Source organism: Rutidosis leptorrhynchoides, chromosome 3 (assembly GCF_046630445.1).
Source record: "Rutidosis leptorrhynchoides isolate AG116_Rl617_1_P2 chromosome 3, CSIRO_AGI_Rlap_v1, whole genome shotgun sequence".
Classification (NCBI taxonomy): Eukaryota; Viridiplantae; Streptophyta; class Magnoliopsida; order Asterales; family Asteraceae; genus Rutidosis; species Rutidosis leptorrhynchoides.
In genome coordinates, this window is record NC_092335.1 from 508465797 (window position 1) to 508487384 (window position 21588).

Sequence of the window (21588 nt, forward strand, 5' to 3'; positions counted from 1 at the left end):
ATGTTATGCTATGGGTGACGTACCTAATGGAAGTACCCTATGTTGATGTTTGATTGACGGGCGAAGGGCGTTAGACTTGGTGCAACCAAGCATTCCTTAGTACTTGGAGAAATGTTTCTACCAAGCCATGGAAATGGTTTTGGTGTTCGATTGTTAAGAGCGTGTTCGCTTTTGTGTTGAAGTGATGAACCATGAGGTTCGTCGGGTGATTGGAACCTTTGTGATCGAGTGTTTAAAATCTCGATGTGTGTTGGTAAAGGAGTCTTTACGACGCGACATTAGGTGCCTCTTTTATACTTACTAGCGTGGTGTCGACTCCGATTGTGTTGTGGGTACATTGTACTTAGGGTCCCGGGAGAAGCCCTTAGGTACATGAGTGACTAGGTGAAACATGACAAACTAGAGCAATTGAATAACTTGCGAGGGTATGGTTTGTGTAATCGTGGTACACTTTTGTTTAAAGTGTCTAAGGATTGTTTGAAATCCTTCGTGTGCTCAAGGTTGGAGCAAGGGGTGGTGATGGGTCGTGTATGCCCAATCGTTGGTAAAGTCTACCTTTGGTAGCATTGTACGGTTGTACGAATTGTGATATAGGAACGTGGTTCCAAGTGGGGGAGTCGCACTCCCGCATGAGGAAGTTGTAGTGTGATATTTCGGATGATGTTTTTGGTAGATCCGGAAATTTTGTCGAGACCTAGTTTTGGTCGATTTGTGGTAAAGTACGATTTCAGATAAATTGTACTTATGGTTTGGATTGGAATTACCACTGAGGTGGTAATGTGGTAAATCTCGTTGAGAGATAATGGACGTGTTTGGTGAGCAAGGTGAAATCCTTCGGTTAAGGGAGGTGTGTGTCGGATTCTCTTTTGGAGAATTATTGTTCGATACCTATGTTTGATATAGGTGGTTTTTGCTCGATAATGGATGGTTAGTGGTCCGCTAGGGTTCACTATAGTGTAGCAGAGCGCGATGTTGCACTACTCATTGTTTGAGGCCGAAAAGTGCGTATGCGATCGATGAAGCATGACTTTCGGGGTCCGCTGACTTCATCGTGGTATTGATGATTGATGAAGCATGACTTTCGGAGTCCGCTGACTTCATCAAGAGATTGTTGATTAATGAAGCATGATCTTTAGGGTCCGCTGACTTCATTATGGTATGGTTGATTGATGGAGCATGATCTTTAGGGTCCGCTGACTTCATCATGAGCGTGGTGTTATATCGGTGAAGCATGATCTTCGGGTCCGCTGACTTCATCCGGTGTTGAGATTGGTGAAGCATGATCTTCGGGTTCGCTGACTTCATCATGGTAGTGGATCGCGTGTGGTTTCGGATTCACGATGACGCGTGTGGTTTCGGTCATCATATTGTGGAAGTGGATCGCGTGTGGTTTCGGATTCACAATTGACTCGTGTAGTTCGGTCATTCCTCCGGGATAGTGACTCTCGTGTAGTTCGGATTCACTATGGCGCGTGTAGTTCGGCCATTCCCGATTGTTGTTGTGGTGAAGGTAGTGAGTCGCGTGTAGTTCGGATTCACTAAGGCGCGTGTGTTTTCGGCCAGCCTTCGTGTTGTGTGATCCGTCGGTTGTTTTATACACCGATGGTGGGGTCGTGAGGACCGTGATGTTTGATCTATTGGTCGTTTTATGCACCAATGGTGGGGTCGTGAGGACCGTGTTGTGTGATCTATTGGCTGTTTGATACACCAATGGTGGGGTCGTAAGGACCATGTTGTGGGAACTATCGGTCGTTTTATACGTCGATGGTGGGGTCGTGAGGACCATGTTGTGTGATTAGTGATGCGATAGCCGTGTTTCGCTCACATGTTGTTACGGATGTGACAATGGTTGATTTCGTATACCTTGGGCTTAGCGTTTCCATAGTCGTTTGGGCGCTATCGGTTTCTAACCATTGGATTGTGTTGTTACGGTAGTTGCGTATGGGTCGTATTGCGCACTACAATGGATGTTTAGCGATTGGTATTATCCGTAAGGATTCGTTTGGTTCGGTCTTCATCATTTCGGGTTGTTGACCTTAGGCTGAGACTTGGTTGCCTTTAGCGTTGTACTCGGTAATATTACACTAAGGAATTAATATCTCGGTATGAGATTGGTTGAGTTTTCCCGATGTTAGGGAAGGAGTATGGTGTTAGTGCTCGGATTGTGGTTTTGATAAATCGCGGGTGACGATTTAGTTGTTGAAGGCGATTCGTTGGGAAGAATTTCCTGAGAAAGTCGGATTGGAACTTATGTTGAGGACCGTAGAGTGGGGTCCATTTGGTCAAGTGACAGGGATCACGAGGACGTGATCGAGTTTAAGTGGGGGAGAGTTGTAAGACTCGAATAATTATCTTGCTTGCTTGTGTATTAAGACATTCGAGAATGGGCTTCGTGGATTAATTATATGGAATTAAGATGCAAAGGAATCTGGTTCAGCTATGTCGCGCGCCGCGCGGGGTTGGGGCGCGCCGCGCCATTTGCTGCTGACAGACCCCTTTTCTTTTAAGTGTTTTAAATGAAGGGCAAATGGGTAATTTCACTTGAGGCCGGATTTGTGAGGCATATTAGCTACTTTGGATCAGTTTTGAATCTCATTCACATCCACTCATCATCTTCACCCATTTTTAGAGAGAGAGTAAGAGTTTAGAGAGAGATTGGAGGTTTTGGTGAGGAAGGAGCTCAAATCGTTCAAAGTCTCGGTTTTCAAAGTTGTTCTCCTCGTTCCTAGCTACGTTGTGGTGGTATTGGTAAGCTCAAACTCCGAATTTCATTTGTTTAATTTGATATTCAATTTAGGGTTTTGAGTTAATTTGTTGTGTAACCCACTTAGGTGATGAAATGGGTTTATGGTGACTAGTTATTCTTGTCACTTGGCGGGTTTTGGGTTGGTTGGCGGTTTGGCCTTGATTAGGCTTTGGTTATGAGTTTAATCACTTGGACTAGTGATTATGGAAGTATTGGAACCCATTTAGGGTAATTTGGTTGACTAATTGTGACTTTGGGTCAAATTAGGGTTTGGTGGTAATTATGACCCGATTGGCGAATTAATGAGGTTTATAAACTTAAAATGGATTAAGTTGAAGTATATGACCGAGTTAAATGTGTTTTGGTGTCAAACTTGTAGAGAATGAGATTTTGACCTTTATGGGTCAAAATTAGGGTTTAAGTGTCTAAATGGGTATGACACGTGTTTGACACTTGAGTTCGGGTTTAATTGGCTTATTAGGACCATTCTCACTTGTGTTAGTGACTATTGGTTAGTTCGGGCACGGTTTGTGCTTGGAAGTGCAATTGGGTCGAAATTGCACTAAGTGTCGAATTGGGTTGGTTTGTAAATCCATCCTAATTGTATTGTTGTAATTGTGATAATGGAATAGGTATTTTCCATTGGCGAGTTGCGGATTACTTGGAAGCTTTCTTCAAGACTTCAAGGTGAGTGATATTATCCTATGTACATATGTATGTGTAGGATGGGTGCGGGTCGGGTGAAGTGATTCTCGGCTATAGAGCTCACTTCACATGTAGGTGGACTTGATGGACTTTTGTATAAGTCCAATTGGCACGGTTGTGCGTTTTGGTTGACCATCTTTGGCGAAGTACACGTTCGTGTGTACATTATCACACATGATTGTGATTTGGATGTTGTGGCCCCGATGTGGTGGATTTTATAATCCCGTGACCGTGGGTTTGAGTTGGAGAAGTGAATCGCGTGTGGTTTCGGATTCACGATGACGCGTGTAGTTTCGGTCATCTTATCGGATGAATCTCGTGTAGTTCGGATTCATGGTGACTCGTGTAGTTCAGTCATCTTGTTGAGGTAGTAATCTCGTGTGGTTTTGGATTACTAAGGCTCGTGTGGTTCGGCCAACCTCGATGTTGTGAAGATAGTAATCTCGTGTGGTTTCGGATCACTAAGGCTCGTGTAGTTCGGCCAATCTTCATTGTGGTATTTTTGGGTTCTCGGTAATGGGTTAAGGTGTTAACCTTGCTCGTTTATATTATTGCTATATTAATGTATTGTTGTGTTGTAGCTAACCCTCCGGGTGTAGCTATTTGGCGATGTTCACTTTGTCGTTGGTGGACTCATATTTGTGTTGTATCGTTAGCTCGTTGCTTAGATCGTACGGTATGCTTAGTGTAGATGCTTTATACTTGGATGCTTCGGTATGCGGTATTTGTTTGTGTGGCGTATTCATTTTATACATATATATGTATGTAGTATATTATCATTCACTAAGCATTAGCTTACCCTCTCGTTGTTGACTCTTTTTATAGATCGCATGTGGATTGGTGGCTCGGGTAAGCGCGAGGACTAGAAGACTTGCGTAGTTGCTTTAGTGACTTGCTTTTGGATTGTTTAGGATTGGGTAGCGTATCCCCAATCGCCATGCTCGGCTTTATTGTGTATTAAAAGTCTTATGGTCAAAAACGTGTATTTGGCACTTAAGTGGTAATTTGGGTCGATGTGGGCCCCGCTTTGTAAAACTCGTTCATACCTTAGTTATGTGCTAGTTTTATATATATGAATTTATGGTTAAAAGCGTTTTGGCTAAAAATGTCGGGAACTAGTCAAACATTTTCGTTAAATTGACTTCCGGGGACAGCGGGCTGTCCAGGTGGTTTGGCGCGCCGCGCACCCACCTGGCGCGCCGCGCAAATGAACTGCACCAGAAATTTTTTTTTATGTTGTGAAATTTAACGGGAATTGTCGTGGTTTGGTTGGGTTGTTACATCTAGACATCTAACTAACCGCCGCTTACCAACCATGAACACATATCCCGTAGTTTTCTTACCCGAATCACCAAATTCACCCAAATTTGCATCCGCATAACCTCCAAGTACAACATTGCTTTTAGAAAAGCACAATCCCATACTAGAAATACCTTTCAAATAACGTAGCAACCACTTGACCGCTTCCCAATGCTCTTGACATATAACGGCTTACAACTCCCAATGCATGAGCTATATCTGGTCTCGTACAAACCATGTCATACATAATACTTTCCGCAACCGATCTATACGGAACCTTTTCCATCTCCACTTTGTCTTCTTCCGTTTTAGATGATTGATTCTTCGATAACTTCATCGCGCTACCCATAGGCATAGAACAAGCTTTTGCTTTATCAACATTAAACTTTTCTACTACTTTCTCAATATATTTAGATTGAGACAAGTATAGAATACCTTTAGTACGATCACGTACAATACTCATTCCAAGTATTTGCTTAGCACTACCAAGATCCTTCATCTCGAACTCTTTTGAAAGCATATCTTTCAACTTATTGATCTCAGACATGTCGGAACCCGCAAGCAACATATCATCAACGTATAACAATAAGATTAGTAAGAAGACTTGAATTTCTTTAAGTAACAACAATGGTCCGCTTCACATTTTACAAAACTAACCTTCTTCATAAACTCATCAAATCTCAAATACCATTGCCGAGGTGCTTGCTTCAATCCGTACAAACTTTTTTTTAACATACAGACCCACTTCTCTTTACCCTTTACCTCAAAGCCCTCGGGTTGCCTCATATAGATCTCTTCATCAAGATCCCCGTGTAAGAATACGGTCTTCACATCTAGTTGTTGTAGATGTAAGTCCTCAGATGCGACCAAAGAAAGTACTAAATGAATAGTAGTCATATTCACCACCGGTGAAAATATCTCTTGGTAGTCAACCCCTTTCCTTTGTTGAAACCCTTTAACCACTAACCGTGCTTTGTACCTCTTCTTACCATCCACCTCATTCTTTATTTTATACACCCATTTATTTTGCAACACCTTTTTATCATGAGGTAATTTCACTAGTGACCAAGTCTTGTTCTTCTCAAGTGACCCCATCTCTTTTTTCATAGCAAGCTCCCATTGTATGGATTCTTTGGACTTTCTTGCTTCAAAGTAATTTTCGTGTTCACTATTCTCGGTATAGAGCAAGTAGTTTGTTGATGGAGAATACCTAGGATTATGTTTGGGCACTATAGTCAAGCGTCTAAGTATAGGAGCAACCAGTATGGTTGGACCGGTTTCATTAGTAGCCTCCTCATCACTAGAACTCGCACTATGTTCGAAATTAACACCGCTATCCGAACCATCCCCATCATTCTCAAGATCCGACCCATCACCATTAATCGGCAATTCATTGTTCCCTGAACTCCCACTAGAACCCGCAAGATTATCAAGAGAAACATCGTCAAGAATAACTTGATCCGGTGACTCTCCGTTTCCGGTTTGCCATAGACTGAATCTTCATCAAAGGTAACATCACGCGATCGAATAACTTTTCTAGCTTTATCATCCCAACAACGATTGCCCATCTCATCCGAACCATAACCAATGAACGTACACTTTTTTGACTTAGCTTCAAGTTTATCATTATCAATATCTTTGGTCTTCACATAAACATTGCACCCAAAGATTCTAAGATGATCATAACTAACCTTTTTACCTAGCCATTCTTCCTCGGGAATTCGGAAACACAATGGTGTTGAGGGTCCCCTATTAATCAAATAAGTCGCCGTATTAACCGCATCCGCCCAAAACATCTTAGGCAAACCGACATGTAGTCTCAAACTCCTAGCCCTTTCATTCAACGTACGATTCATACGTTCGGCGACCCCACTGTGTTGCGGTGTCTCCGGTACCGTCTTCAACATTTTAATACCGAGCTTTGCACAATGGTCTTTAAAATCAAGACTACCATATTCTCCTCCATTTTCCAGCCTTAAGCACTTGACCTTTAAATTTGTCTCATTCTCAACCATAGCTTTCCACTTCACAAAAGTACCAAATACTTCGGATTTAGCTTTGAGAAAGTAAACTCATACCTTTCTAGTGGAGTCGTCAATGAAGGTGACATAATAACGAGAACCTCCATTTGATTCTACATTCTTTGGCCCAAAAACATTCGTATGAACTAGCTCCAATTTCTTTAACTTTGGTGTATTCCCCGATTTAACAAAAGTTATCTTCTTTTGCTTTTCATAAGTGCATGGTTTGCAAAATCCTGGCTCAATCCTTTTCAAATCCGGAATCCTCCCACTCGAACTAAGAACCTTCATACTCTTCTCACTCATATGCCCGAGTCTTCGGTTCCATAGAGTGGAACTTGCCCCAACGTCAACCGTAGCAATCACCGTGTCTTCTTCAAACACCTCAACCATATAAAGAGTTCCCCTATTATGTCCACGAGCCACGACACTACTACCCTTAATCACCTCCCATTTGCGATTCTTGAAAGTAACATCATTACCTTCTTCATCTAATTGACCAACCGAGATTAGCTTCCTTTTTAGCTTAGGAATAAACCTCACATTTTTCAAAGTCCAATTAGAACCAAGAGTAGTCTTTAAAACAACATCTCCTACAAATTTAATCTCGAGACCTTTGTTGTTTGTCAATCTAACTTTACCTTGATACGATCGAAAATTCTTCATCACGCTCTTAGTGGGTGTGGCGTGAAATGAAGCTCTCAAATCCAAGACCTAAGACTCCACCGAACTTTCAACACTACATAATAATGCATCTTCCGTATCTTCCGCGGTTAACATTTTTAACCGGAGCATTCTTACAATTTCTTTGATAATGCCCATTTTCATTGCAACCCCAACAAATAGCTTCACTCCGGTCTTTGGATGTATACCTCTTCTATAACTTCCCTTTATTCTTCTTCACACCGCGATCAATTTTCCTATTACGGTTGTCGGTACTTAACAAAGAACCGGATAACAATTTTCCTGAACTTCTCCTACGAGTGTATTTCCCGAGAATTAAATCCCTAATTCCTTCATACACAAGCTTAGTAGTACCGGTAGAGCTACTAACCACGATAACCGTACCCGACCAACTTTCCGGTAATGATGAAAGCAAAATTAGTGCTTTTAGTTCATCATCAAATTTGATTTCAACCGACTCCAATCTTGAAACAAGATTGTTGAATTTGTTGATTATGATCAGTTGCACTCATACCTTCCTCCATCTTTGTATTGAACAATTGTCGCATGAAAAAAACTTTATTCGCCGCCGTAGGTCTCTCATACATGTTGGAGAGTGCCTTCAAACAATTAAAAGTTGTCTTTTCGTTCATAATATTAACAACAACGTTCTTGGCGAGTGCAAGACGAACCGCACCCAAAGCTTGATGATCCAAGAGCATCCAATCAGCATCGTTCATGCCTTCGGGTTTGGTCTCTAACAAATGTTGGTGAAGTTTCTTTTGATACAAGTAGTCTTCTATTTGCATCTTCCAAAAGGCGAAGTCTTTGCCATCAAACCGCTCAATCTTCAATTTACCGTCTTCCACCATCGATCCCAACTCGAACCTTGAGCTCTAGATATCAACTGTAAGGATTATAGGACCCAAACAATAGAGTAAAACGAAAGAACAATAATGAAAAATTAAAGAACGCGAGATTTAACTTGATTATATGTAATCGAATGTCGATTACTTTAATCCACGGACCAACTAGAGAGATTTTTATTCATATAATTCGTGCATCTACATAAGGGTTACAATAGGATGCTTATATGGGCCAAAAACAACAAGGAAACTACTTGGAGAACAAGAAAAACGTCAATATGAAAACTCCTCGTCAGACCAAGCCGCGCCGCGCGGCAAAATCCCGGACAGTAGCTTCTCGAATCTGATACTCTGTTTATGTATTAGGCCGCGTCGCGCCTTTCAAGAGCTGCGACGCGCCTCTTCTCTTGAACCGTTTCTTTCGTTTTTGTTTTGATATCCTTCACATCCAACAAAACTGTCGAAGGTGGGGGATAAATTCCACACTCATGGCTACTTAAAGAATTTAGAAGGGTTTTTTTTTTTTTATTGTATGAGACTTTTGAGAATATCATATCATCATACTTCATATATCATATATACTTATATACTATATATTAAAAGAGAGTTTTTATTAAGTAATAATTATTTCTAAAACTCCCTTTAAACCATCATATCAAAAATTTACAATCTAATACCCTTTAATCAAGTACCTATATTCATCTCCTGTATAAATCACTTTTCTGTTTTAATCTTCCTTAATTACCCTTTTAATCTTTTTTCCAATCCCGCAAATGCAAACGCATCTCCAAACGCAAGTTATGCATCAAAATTAATCTTCAAAACACAAAATTACGCATCAAAAATTAGGGTTCCAAATTGGAATTGTATTGAAATCAATCCTCTTAGTATCCATCATAAACAAAATTCACCAGATACCATGACGATGGGTGACATTATCAAAGATGCGTGACAATATTCGATTAGGGTTCTTCAATCTATTGTGATGTTGAAGACGTTATGAAGCATCGATTATGATTCCTAGGTGAGAATATCGTTTATTAATCTTTTAATTAGGGTTCTTGAATGTCAACCTTTTTCCGTAAACCATCGTTTCCGTATGAAATTAAATTAGTAAACCCTAAATATTACTTGTATGTTATTATTCATCATCATCACAATCATCCCACTTCCCAATATCAAGCTTCGTTAGAGAACTCTGCGACTTAGTTAAGTTTTTTTGTTGCAGGTTTTAAAAGACGGCTATAGTGTAACACACTTGGACTTTGCAATTGAGGTAAGATATCTTGAATACATTTTCTACACAATATCGAATTATACAGTCTTTGGTTAAATAATCTGCTTTTGGCTTTGATTTGCATATTTCAGTTGTTGATGGATTTGAGGGTTTTTGTACTGTCATCATGGGTTGATATCTCTTATTCACATGGATTCAAGCCTTTTTTTTTTTACTGTCACAAAGATTATAAATTATCAGGTAAACAATTCGTATGCTATTTAATCGAGTTTTAAATTACTGTTAATAATTTGTGATAATCAGGTTACTGTTAACATTAAGTGTTTCACTATTTTGTATCTGACTTACGTTATCATATATCGGAGTGTGTTGTTGTGAACGCTGATTTAGTAGGGTCGGTAATTGTTGCTGCTATATAGTATACAGCCTACTGCTGTTTCGTTTGCAGCAACGACAGCTGCTGCTGCTGTTACGAGGCCCCATTACAACACTACTACTTTTGTTTGTGGTAATGATACCTTAAATTCCTTGTTTATTTGTTTATTAAGTTGCTCGTGTTTTATTATTTTTTTGATGTGTTGCATTCGTAATTTGACTTCTTAACTTTGTTTCCAGAACAGCGTTGGCGGCAGCCACACGTTCTGTTGAGAATGTGTTTGCTGTTAGTAGACAGCGCGTCACATATCATTCGGTCATGGTAAACGATGCCCCGTCCAGTGACATTAGTGGAGACGACTTTTTTATTGGTACGGGTACTGTATCTTTAAGGCAAACGGCTACTAGAGATATATTAGGGCGTCGTAATCGTAAAACAAGTATGTTCTTCGTTTGTCCACTGCTGGTGGGTAGTTTGTGTAAGTGGATTTTATTCTATTAAAAATCAAAACTGTTGATTAGAATTGATACGTTTGATTACATCATTATAAAATGAAATTAATTTTTAGTTGATAATAATAATTGTAATTAATTATTGTTACAGTAGTGGATAGCGAGCATGGTGGTGGGATGCATGGTATGAGGGGTGGAAGAACACCTTTACTTAATAATAGAAAGGTAAGTCTTTGAAACTTGATATATATTTTAGATAATCAAATAAAAAGTTTTCTATTATGTATGATAAATCATGTCTGATTCCTATTTTTTGCGATGCAGAGAATGCATCATTACACTCAGAAACACCAAATGTTAACGTTTCCATGGATGGGAATCTAGAAACGCGACCCCTTGAACTTGATTTTATCAACGATATCGATTCTTGCGCAAACTTAGAAAGTCATGAACAGGTAGATCCTTTGACATGGGAGGAAGCTACCATTTATAATGAAAATTTGTCATCAGGATTAAAGGTGAAAATTAATCTAACTATATCCCATCTTACTTAATAACGCTATGTCAATTATGTTCGCTACATGCTAACTACAATTTAACGTATTCAAATTTAGGATCCAGAAAACTTCTCAATGTGGGGATATCTTAACATTATGTCCGAGTCAAAAACTCGCTCAGGTACATCCACATGCTAAATTTAGATACGACAATTGTGACCCGTTTATGTAGAGTATTAAAACGGAGCAAAAGTTACCCAAATGGTATACTGTAATACATAAAACCTTCTATATAGTATAAATAAATTTTTTTGGCAATTAGCTTATTAATGAAATACGGAGTACTTAATATATTGCAATCATATTTGACACAATAGTTATTGCTAAAATACCATTTTCGTTTTTTGGAAAACAAGAAGGCTGGCTTAACCGGACCTGGACCTGGACCATTTGTCATGATTTCGAAATATTACTTGCTAGACCTGTTTTCCAACCTGTTCGATCTACCTATTTGTCCATCTCTATATTTTTTTTTATTATGTTCTTAGTTATATAATAGTTGCTTACTTTAGTGAATTCTATATATAGGAACAAAGCTTGGAAAATTCAAGCCAAAACCCAATGCACAAACCCGCAAAGTGCAACAGATTTCTAACGCTCCATTGGAAAACGAAACTATACCTTCTTTTCAACCAACAGATGAAAGTCTCGGTCCGACAGACACAATATCTGAATTTCACGCGATTGAAGATTCAACAAATCTGAATGAAGCTGCTGGTAGATCCTCAAAGAGTTGAATGCCTCATGTATTTTACCTGTTAATCCTTTAATCGTAATGAACAAGTAAGCCGACGAATCTTCTTCATCCATTATCATATTCAATTCCATCTCAATTTAGCCGGTATTGCCATCTCGAGACCGTCGAAATCACCGGTAAATATTCATTACTTATTTATTGTTTGTTCAATTTTAATTTTGTTCAATTCAAATTAAAGATTGTTGATTGTAAAAAAATAATTTCATATCTCATGTATTTTAAATGTTACTGTAATTTAATTTTCATTGAACCACAGATTGTTGATTGTAAAAAAATGGTTCAAGATTAGACATCATCACATTAACAACCTTTCACAAAACAAAGAAGATTGGTCTACTGAGTTTCATAGACAATACATCAATCCCTGCTATCATCATTTCTTTAGAACATTGGGCGATTAGGACCTGGTGGTTCAACTGCAGTTACAGCAATAGTGATTGACGGTAAAGATCCGTGGGTCGCAAATGTAGGAGGTTCCAAAGCCGTTTTATGTGAAAGAGGATAATCCAATCAGCTTACAGTGGACCATGAACAACACGTAGAAAGTAGAAGGATTGAAAAACATGGTGGATTTGTAGCTAATCTTCCAGGTAACTTTGCGCAAAGAATTTCAATTCTGAGCATGCAACATTATGTTTAGTAAAAACTTGGAAGTGCCAAAACGGGCGGGTCAAAGATGTAAGGGGTAAGAAGGTAACGGATGGTAACTTTGTATGGAGTGGGTTAAGTGGCACTGACCACTTCTTGTCCAATTCTTATAAGTTATATTTGGTTTTCGATATAAGTTGTGTGTTAGATATGATTACACACACTTTATTATCAAACAAGTTTGTTATCACACATGTCATAATAAAGTAATAAGTTTCAATATGTCATCTTTTTGTAGGTGATGTATCTCTTGTCGATGGTCAACTTGCTGTTGCTCGTGCATTTGGAGACCAAAGCCTTAAAGCACATTTCAGAACCTGACATAAGACCGATCAACTCGACCATAGAGCTTGTGATATTGGCAAGTGATGGCTTATGGAAGGTCAGTTGTTAACTCTTTTTAGAATTATATGTCTCATACTATATGTTTGAAAATATATCAACTTTTTATCCCTGTATTAGTCACAAGTGATGTCTGTGAAGTTGTTGAGGTTCGTTTTGCCATGAGAGATGACTGCTTTGCGGGGTATGGGATGATGAATTTGTGATCGCTAATACAGCTCTAAAGGTATATATATCGCTTTCATTTTTATTTTTCTGAATATTTGAATATTATCCAACCCTGGTTTACACAATCATATTGACAGGTTGAACTTAATGGGGAAGATTTAGTTACTCGATTTGGCAAAGGAAAGGGGTGCGTACACTAATGGCAGGTATGAACTGTTGGAGTTTATAGTTGTTCAATCATAATTCTTAGGGGATTCTTGACAATACATAATTTTATTGGATGTTAAATCATGATATCTATATTTGTACGAGGGAATTATGAGAGGATTTAACTATCAACCTACTTTCATTCTTGGGGATACTTGACAATACATAGTTTCATTATTAGTCGATTGTTGTAGGAAGATCAAATGAATCTTCACGGTGTATTTCGCTAAATGTATATATGATCTCATAGACAATGACTGATATTGGAGATACTAAAGACTTCATATGTGAAGAAGTTCAAAAGTTTAATATCGAACTTCTTATGCTGTTTATGTGAGTAGCTTATTAGACCTCTAGAAATTCATCGAGCATGCATACCTACTTTTATGGAGGTTAGTTTAGTATAACATCAAAATTCTATTATTGTTGCAAAGGCCTAGAAAAAAATTAGTCTTTAATAATAGTGCAATATACATGTATGTATATGTGGCTTTTCTTGATATGGTGTTAATTCAGTATCTGGAGGTCAAAATTATTGGGTTTTGGTTTAATATAGTCTTCAAGCCATTGTTGGAAGAGGTTTTGTTGAAAGTGTGAATGAGGAAAACAATGGTGCAACTATTTATGTTAATGATTTGAATGACGAAGGCCATGTTTGACCAAACCAAACTCACCATCTAAAAAGACTTTCCATTTCCAATTATCCTACTATAATTTGATTTCATAATCTCGTGCTTATGTTAATTTTAAAACATTGATCTATATCGTTTTTAATTATCATTTATCGGGTTATGCTTATGTTATTCAAAAACTAAATATTATGCATTATGCTATCAATTATCCTTTTTTATTAATTGTTTGATCATTAATTATATTCAGAATTTTAGAATACTGTATTTATCTCTACTATTTGATTCTACTTCATGATTTGCATATATTTATATCTTATATAAATTTTTTCCATTATATTTATGTGCGCATGAATAATTTATTGTATTTTTATTTTTTATTGCCGAAATCCTCAAACTATTGGTAAAGGGTGGTGGTTTAGGGTTAGGGTTTAAGGTTAAGAGTTTAGGGTTTAGGGTTTAGTGTGTAGGGTAAAGGATTGGTGGTTTTGGGTTTAGGGTTTAGATATAGGGTTTAAGCTTAATGGATAAAAAGGATTAACGTTGAGAGTTAATGGTTTAAGGTTTCGGAATTGCTATTTAGGGTTTACGGTTTACAATTTATGATTTAGGTCTAAGATTTTAGAACTTATGCTTTAGGGTTTAAGGTTTTGGGCTTAGTGTATAGGGTTTAAGGTTTAGGGTTTAGGGTTTAGGGTTTAGAGTTCAAGCTTTAGTTTTTAGATTTTATGGTATAGAGTTTAGGGTTTAGGGTTTTATGGTTTAGGGTTTAGTGTTCAGGATTTAGATATAGGGTTTAGTGTATAGGGTTTTGGTTTTAGAGTTTAGAGTTTAGATTTTAAAATTTAGGGTTTAGAGTTTAGTGTGTAGGGTTAAGGGTTGGTGGTTTAGGGTTGATTTAGGGTTTAGAGTTTAGTGTATAGAGTTTAAGGTTTAGTGTCTGGACTTTAAGGTTTAACGTTTAGATTTTAGAATTTATGGTTTGGGGTATATGGTTTAGGGCTTAGGGTTTAGTTTTTACAATTTATGGTTTATAGTATACATATAGGGTTTAGGGTTTAGTGTATAGGATTTAGGGTTTAGGATATATGGATTAGGGTTTAAAGTTTAAGGTTTATGGTTTAGATTTTAGAATTTTAAAGTTTAGGGTATAGGGTTTAGAGTTCAGAGTTTAGGGTTTATGATTTAGTGTGTAGGGTAAAAGGTTGGTGGTTTAGGAATTAGGGTTGGTTTAGGGTTTAGTGTTTGAATATAGGGTTTAGGTTTTAGTGTATAGGGTTAGGGTTTAGAGTTTAGGGTTAACATCAAGAAACAAGAAGACTTATTTATTTTAAATCACAGCTTTGTTTTTTTATATTTTCATTGGTATATTTTAAAACTATTAAAATGTGTAGTCAATAAAAAAAACTTTACTTTAATGTTCGTCATAGACTTATTAATAATGAACGGTGGAAATGGGATATAAGAATAATGTTAAACAGATACAAGACTATGAATTGGTAAAAAAAATGCATATTTAATTGCTTAAACAAAGTTTAAACTTTTGTTTTACATAAGCATTCACTTCTATTGATTTATTTCAATTGCTTGATATGTTAGAATGCAAATGGAAACCATACTCAAAACACTGCTTAGTTGTGGCCACGTTTAATATTTATGATCTTATAGCTATTTTGTCCAAGCCTAATTCGTAGCCCCAATAAATTTAGAGTTTTCAAAACATTGTTTAGTTGGTCACATTCAATATTTATGATCTTATAGTTGTTTTGTCCAAGCCCAATTCGTAGCCCAATGAATATAGAATATTTCGTGGATAGTTTTGATCCGACCCAAATTAAACTGGTGGTAAACGAAAAAGGCAGTATATATTTTATATTCACAAGCAAAAGATCTCTTCACCCGCTACCATTAATTTATTTACAAAAATCTCTCAACTACCTTTCATTCCACCATGACGAATTTGGGTTAGGTTTATCATCACAAGTTTTTATTTAAACAACTTTAAAATCAACCAATGGATCTGCACTTTATATGAATTTACGTTCTTTATGTGCACATAAATCTATTTAATCTCACTTTTTAATGACAGATTAATATCAGTTTTTTTAGTCACAACTTCACACATGGAGGTGTGATACTCTGAATTGTGTTGTAGATTAAAGTTCATATCACGTGTTCAGTTTCCATATTGCATGTCTATATATTATCTAATTATGTGCAAAATTCTACCAGTAAAGATGATTAGGCTTTATATGCCAACAATCTGTATTTTGCACTTTAAAGCTAAAAATTAAACTAATTTTACTTAGGGTTTATAATAACAACATATATATATTTTATTTAACACTTTTAAATGAACCAATTGGTATGCACTCTTAGATCAATTCGTGTTCTTTGCTTGGACATAAATGGATTGAATCTCACAAATGCACACATGGATGTGTAATGCCAACACCAATGATATTGCTTAGGCTTAATATGCAAATAAATTGTATAGTGCCCTCTTGAGCCGGATTACTAACTGATTTTGCATAAGATTTATAATAACAACATATTTTAGTCATGTCTTTTAAATGAACCAATCGATCTGTACCCTAAATACAACTTATGTTCTTTTTTTGCACATATTGATTGAATCTCAACACATGTAATGGCTTGAAGATCCACACGATGAACGTAATTATTGATTAAAATAGTAATGTTTTTGGATTAGTTTTTGATTATATAATAACTTATACCTGAAGTTATTGGCATTTTCATTTGTATTAAATGTGTGGTCTTTTATAATTGTTAACTTTGTTTAAATTTTGAAGAAGTGATTGTTTTTTTTACCTTTAAAATTGACCAATACATGTCCACTTTAGTATCATACAATATTGTTTGTATCGATCTGAACAACAAAACTCATATATGGGGTTTGAAGCAAGAAAAAAGATCAAAGAAAAAGTATGTTTCTAAAGGGTAGCTAAATTCCGGACGACAAGTGTTTGATTGTGTTCCTGCGTGACGAACGCATGTTCATCATGGTCTTAGATAGAACTCACCCGGTGTAACATTTTGTTTCGATATCAAAGTCTTTTGATTTTGCAGGTTTACCGTTAATTTGTGCATAAGTGTTAATGAATATGTTGAATGATGTAACTATGGATTTAGTTTCTTTCTATTTTGATATTTAGTCATGTAATTATTAAACACTTTAAGATGTAACTTATAGTAGCTTAATTGAATAGATTGACATGTAATTGAACTTTATGATATGCCAATCGACGAATGATGGTAATTTTGATATGCTACAGATCTTATCATTAAACACAAGATGCAATTAAACAACTAAAATGTATGATCTTATATTTGTATAATCTTATTCTTCTGTATATTAAAAAAATTGCCAATATAAAGATGTTACAAATAGTATTCTTATGGAAACATCAACTTCATATTGACCATCTTCTATTGTTAGATTGTTTGGATAACCAAATTCAAAGCAAAATAACAAATACAATATAATATGGTTTACCCGCGAAATCGCGGGTCTTTAACTAGTTCTACAACTATTTATTGAGTAGTTCCTGGACGAAAGTATAATTAGAGAACTTAATTTTAGAGGAACAAACAAATGACACCCACCGACCCAGTTGACCATTTAATTGAATGCAAACATTATAATTCTTCTGTCTCAAATCTATTGTCTACAGATAAAAAATACACGGTTTATAAGAAACTATGTCATATATATTTTTTATTAACTTTCAAATTCTATCCCTTACCTTTTTACCTCCTTTTGTCTTGCATGAATAAAGTGAGAGTACAAATTTTTTTTATCACATTACTTTTAGCCATTACTAGTTTATAACCCGCGAGTTTATGTATAAAGACTTTTGCAACTTATTCTATGAACATGATGAAAACAAAAAATGATGTCTTCCATAAACTATGTGCAGTATAACAATCAAACTTGCATCACTTTCCATCAAATCTTGTTTGATATCCTTCTGTTTCAGTATTGTAGCTATATATGTACTTTTTAACATCATCATTATCATCAACATCAATATACACATCTAAATAGTTTTTTGAAAAATCAACTATTAATAAACTCTAAACATTACATAAATTAAATCGCTTAACCTTGTATTTTTTTCGTGCTCATATCTGCTGCAACATTATAAATATGAAATAACAACTGACAAACATCATGAAAATCGAAACAATAAAGAAGAACTAATGGATGGCACAATCAAAAGCATCTAATGTCAGTTCGTCTCTATGAAACTGACCTCATTAAACACCTGCATGTCAGTAAATAAGATAAGCATAGTATTCATTATACTACCAAAGAGAGATGGAGAAGATAGTTGGCTAAAGATGCATTAATATAAGTAACAACTAGTTCATTTATTGGTATATCTTTGAGGTCAGTTCATGCAACTAAGGTATAAATGAATATACACTTAAGAAAATTCATGTCTACCTAAGGTTAAATCAGCTCGAAATGCTAGATCATCATAATCATGTTCTATATGTGATCAATGATCTCACAACATTCTACAATCTCAAAATTCAATATACACCACTAATGTCAATGCTTAGCAAACATGATAGGTCCAATCATACCTCTTAGAATTCATATCACAAGATGTACAACAAATTTAATTACTTACGAAGTTACAGTACATAAACTAAAGTATAATCTCACGAAACTATGAAATTGCAGCATACAAAAACAATCAACATAACTATATTAATCGATTTACCACCATGGCCACCACCAAATGCAAAAAGCTATCGAAACCGTAACTTACACCCTAACCTAATTGAAATCGTAGTTTCAAACAAACAAAAAGCATTCAAATCGGATGCAAGTATCAGATATCATTTTAGGGTGAAACAAAACACATAGGTTCGTCATTTCAAGTGAAAGATGTAGAACAAACATTTAGCGAATAAGATATGTGTATTTGAACAACAAATAAAATAAAACTATCATATTGATATGTAAAGGTTGTTTAGATGCCTTTGTACTATAATCACTAATCAAAACATATATACCTTTGCCTTATAAATGTGAATACGCTTAAGAACATCTTCCCAATACTCAACAACTTTAGCTCTGCCATAGCTCATCTGTGACTCAATTTGGGAGTGAAGCTGTACAAGTGCGGCATATGATTTACCATGAAGCAGTTTCTTCACATCTGCGTCTATACATGAATGGAACTACAGCAATACATGTTAGTCAACACTCAAATGTCACGGCTAATATGAGTAGCTTGCTTAGAGATGACAATTTAGACCCATTTACTTCTTAATGGGTCACTTTATATTCATTTATCTCTAAAAAACTTATGCAGGAAAACCAAGAAAAATGTGCCTAAAAGAAAATTCGTAAGAATTCAGTCAAACTACATAAAATCTACCATGTCATTTTATTCAATTCAATTGATCATTTATTGATCAGTAGCTACCAGGCCATTTTTATCAATTCAGATCAATATTCATCATATAATTCTGGACAAAAAGTAGTTTAAGTCAACCCAACCCGTACCATAGATTCACCCATATTTTGGCTTAGACCTTCTTCATTACTTCTGTTAAAGCACAGAATTAAAAATTTGTAAGGATTATAGGACCCAAACAACAGAGTAATTCCAGAGAATTACCCTTCCACAATCGACAAACGAAAGAACAATAATGAAAAATTAAAGAACGCGAGATTTAGCGTGGTTATATGTAATCGAATGTCGATTACTTTAATCCACGGACCAACGAAGGAGATTTTATTGATATAATTCGTGATTATACATAAGGGATACAATATGATGCTTATATAGGCCAAAAACAACAAGGAAACATCTTGGAGAACAAGAAAAACGTCAATATGGAAACTCCCCGTCAGAACAGACGTTTTCTTCAATGTGATGCTCTGTTCATGTGTTAGGCCTCGACGTGCCATTCAATGGCTGCGGCGCGCCTCTTACCTTTTCCTTCGACTAGTTTTGACATCCTTCACATCCAACAAAATTTACACCTCTTCTTCCTTCATTTTCCAGTCTTGAAACTCATCCCGAGCACTTTTTCTAGCAAGCAAAACTTAGAAAATAATAGAGATCATGTTAGACAACATTAATTTAAGAAATATGAATGTGGGGTGTAGTATGAAATGGGTGTTTTACACTTAAATGTGGGTAATCTCTGCAAGCGACCTATACATAAGAACTAAAAATCAACAATTAGTAGTCCATGTTAATATCATGATAACTTAACACGTCTAAAAATCAAAGAATAGCATTTGGGTTTTTTAAAAATTTTAATAATCAAAACCTGTCCTTTTTCAGCATTGAGGCAAACATATGGCGAATTTTGAAGATTTATATGATGACCCATGTCATCATTAATTTTATCAAGATCCAATGATTCTTCATGGTGGTGCTTTTGTCCATTCTGATTATCTTCATCCTGGTGTTTTTATACATACAACTCAGACTTACTCAGTTCTATCATCAAACACCTAATTTGTATAAAAAAATCAAAATTAATTTGCATTTTTTTTATTACCATAAACTTTACATTATTCTTTTTAGCTCTCAGTTAGTTGTTATTGAAATCAACTACAAGCATTCGAGCTCTAACGTATTAGTATTAACAATCAACATACACACCTATATTTCGTTACAGTTTCCCAGCAGTTAGAATGAAACAGAAACTATAAACCTCACAGCGAAATAAAACAGGCAACCCACAAATATACGTTTGTGCATCAAAGTGGATGGAATGCTGGTTCCAAAAATTAATTTAAACCATGTCTTAGTTGAAAATAAAGACAACAAAGTAAATCGGGATTTAAATTTAAAATTAACAAACAAAAAAGGGAATTATATACAATACATACTGCTATCGCCAATCAAAAGAAGTCTGATGAGGTAATCGTAAGCTGTTGTACCTGTAGGTGTTGGAGCCGCCATTTTAAATTAATCAGTTAAGCAAAACCCTAGGAAAAAAGCAACCACACAAACCCTAAATTTTAAAAAGAAAAATAACGGTTGAGATGAGACAACAATTGACATCGAATGAACGAGGCATCAATCAAACAATAGGATCCGTTACCAGCGGTGGGTGGTAGAAGCAGCGGTCTTGGCGGCAGAGGTGGCAAGCAAAGGCGTTTGGAACCCTAATTTTGAAGGCCTAATATTGATTTTTGAAGATTAATAATACTTTTGTCTAAAGGTAAGAGCGTAAGAAGTTTACAGAGAAAAGAGAAGGTGTTTTTTGTGATAATGAGTACCCGTTTTTTTTTTGGTGTGGGATTAGATTAAAAAATGTTTCCAGATAAGTTATTGTTTTGTTGAGAGGGTACAGAGGGTATTGTGTCACTTAACAATTGAATTTGACGAGAGAGATAATTGTTGAGCGGTCATTTGATTCAATGGATGATATTGAAAGTTGATTTTTAATCTAAATGTCATTTTTTCTCCATTTAATTTTTTTTTAAAATAATTAGCAAAAGATGACTTTATTATTATATATAATATAGATATAGATAGATAGATAGTAAACAATTAATTTAAGAAATCTATAATATCTATTAAATCTCTAAAATGATAATGTCATAAATAAACATTTTTTAAGTATAAAAATAATTCAAAATGAAAAAGAATTTTTTTTTAACATCTTTGATGATGTAATTTTTTATATTTATTTAATTAAACAATAATACGAAATCTTTCATAAAAAAAAAAATAATATCTCATAAATTGTACATTCTTCTACAGAACATTCAATGAACATAATTTTAAAACATATTGTGCAACTTTATATAATATATTTTTTTTAATTTTCTAAAAAAAATTCAAAAGGCATTAATTATTACTAATAATTACTATTAAAGATATAAAGACTCAATTTTGAGTAAACTTTA

General features: G+C 35.6%; 1 protein-coding gene and 1 long non-coding RNA gene across 8 annotated transcripts; one reads left to right on the top strand and one right to left on the bottom strand.

The window, feature by feature from the left end:
* The first annotated feature begins 9050 nt into the window (after nt 1-9050).
* Nucleotides 9051-13329, top strand: LOC139898263 (uncharacterized). Of its 7 annotated transcripts, XM_071880996.1 has the most exons (13): nt 9051-9324; nt 9529-9576; nt 9669-9777; nt 9957-10045; nt 10153-10391; nt 10517-10590; nt 10690-10883; nt 10980-11043; nt 11451-11795; nt 11936-12269; nt 12566-12709; nt 12811-12895; nt 12975-13328. In XM_071880996.1, the coding sequence occupies exons 7-9, from the start codon at nt 10734-10736 to the stop codon at nt 11657-11659; spliced, it is 423 nt and encodes a 140-aa protein (XP_071737097.1). In that variant the 5' UTR covers nt 9051-9324; nt 9529-9576; nt 9669-9777; nt 9957-10045; nt 10153-10391; nt 10517-10590; nt 10690-10733; the 3' UTR covers nt 11660-11795; nt 11936-12269; nt 12566-12709; nt 12811-12895; nt 12975-13328. The 7 variants fall into 7 exon arrangements, with proteins under 7 accessions (XP_071737097.1, XP_071737098.1, XP_071737096.1 ...); XM_071880997.1 differs by having other exon boundaries at nt 9669-10045; nt 12790-12895; nt 12975-13329; XM_071880995.1 differs by having other exon boundaries at nt 9669-10045; nt 10158-10391.
* A 4470-nt stretch (nt 13330-17799) lies between these two features.
* Nucleotides 17800-20941, bottom strand: LOC139898264 (uncharacterized). The gene is made up of 3 exons (XR_011776933.1): nt 20778-20941; nt 18723-20687; nt 17800-17962 (listed from the first exon to the last, which is right to left on the bottom strand). It is a non-coding gene; the product is annotated as an uncharacterized lncRNA (long non-coding RNA).
* Between the last annotated feature and the right edge of the window lie 647 nt (nt 20942-21588).

What these genes read in the sequence shown, in the direction of transcription:
- LOC139898263 (XM_071880997.1), top strand. Translation starts at nt 10,734, where the DNA reads ATGGATGGGAATCTAGAAACGCGACCCCTTGAACTTGATTTTATCAAC. An exon ending in ATTTGTCATCAGGATTAAAG is followed by an intron (nt 10,884 to 10,979) that starts GTGAAAATTAAT and finishes ATTCAAATTTAG; the next exon opens with GATCCAGAAAACTTCTCAAT. An exon ending in CGAGTCAAAAACTCGCTCAG is followed by an intron (nt 11,044 to 11,450) that starts GTACATCCACAT and finishes TTCTATATATAG; the next exon opens with GAACAAAGCTTGGAAAATTC.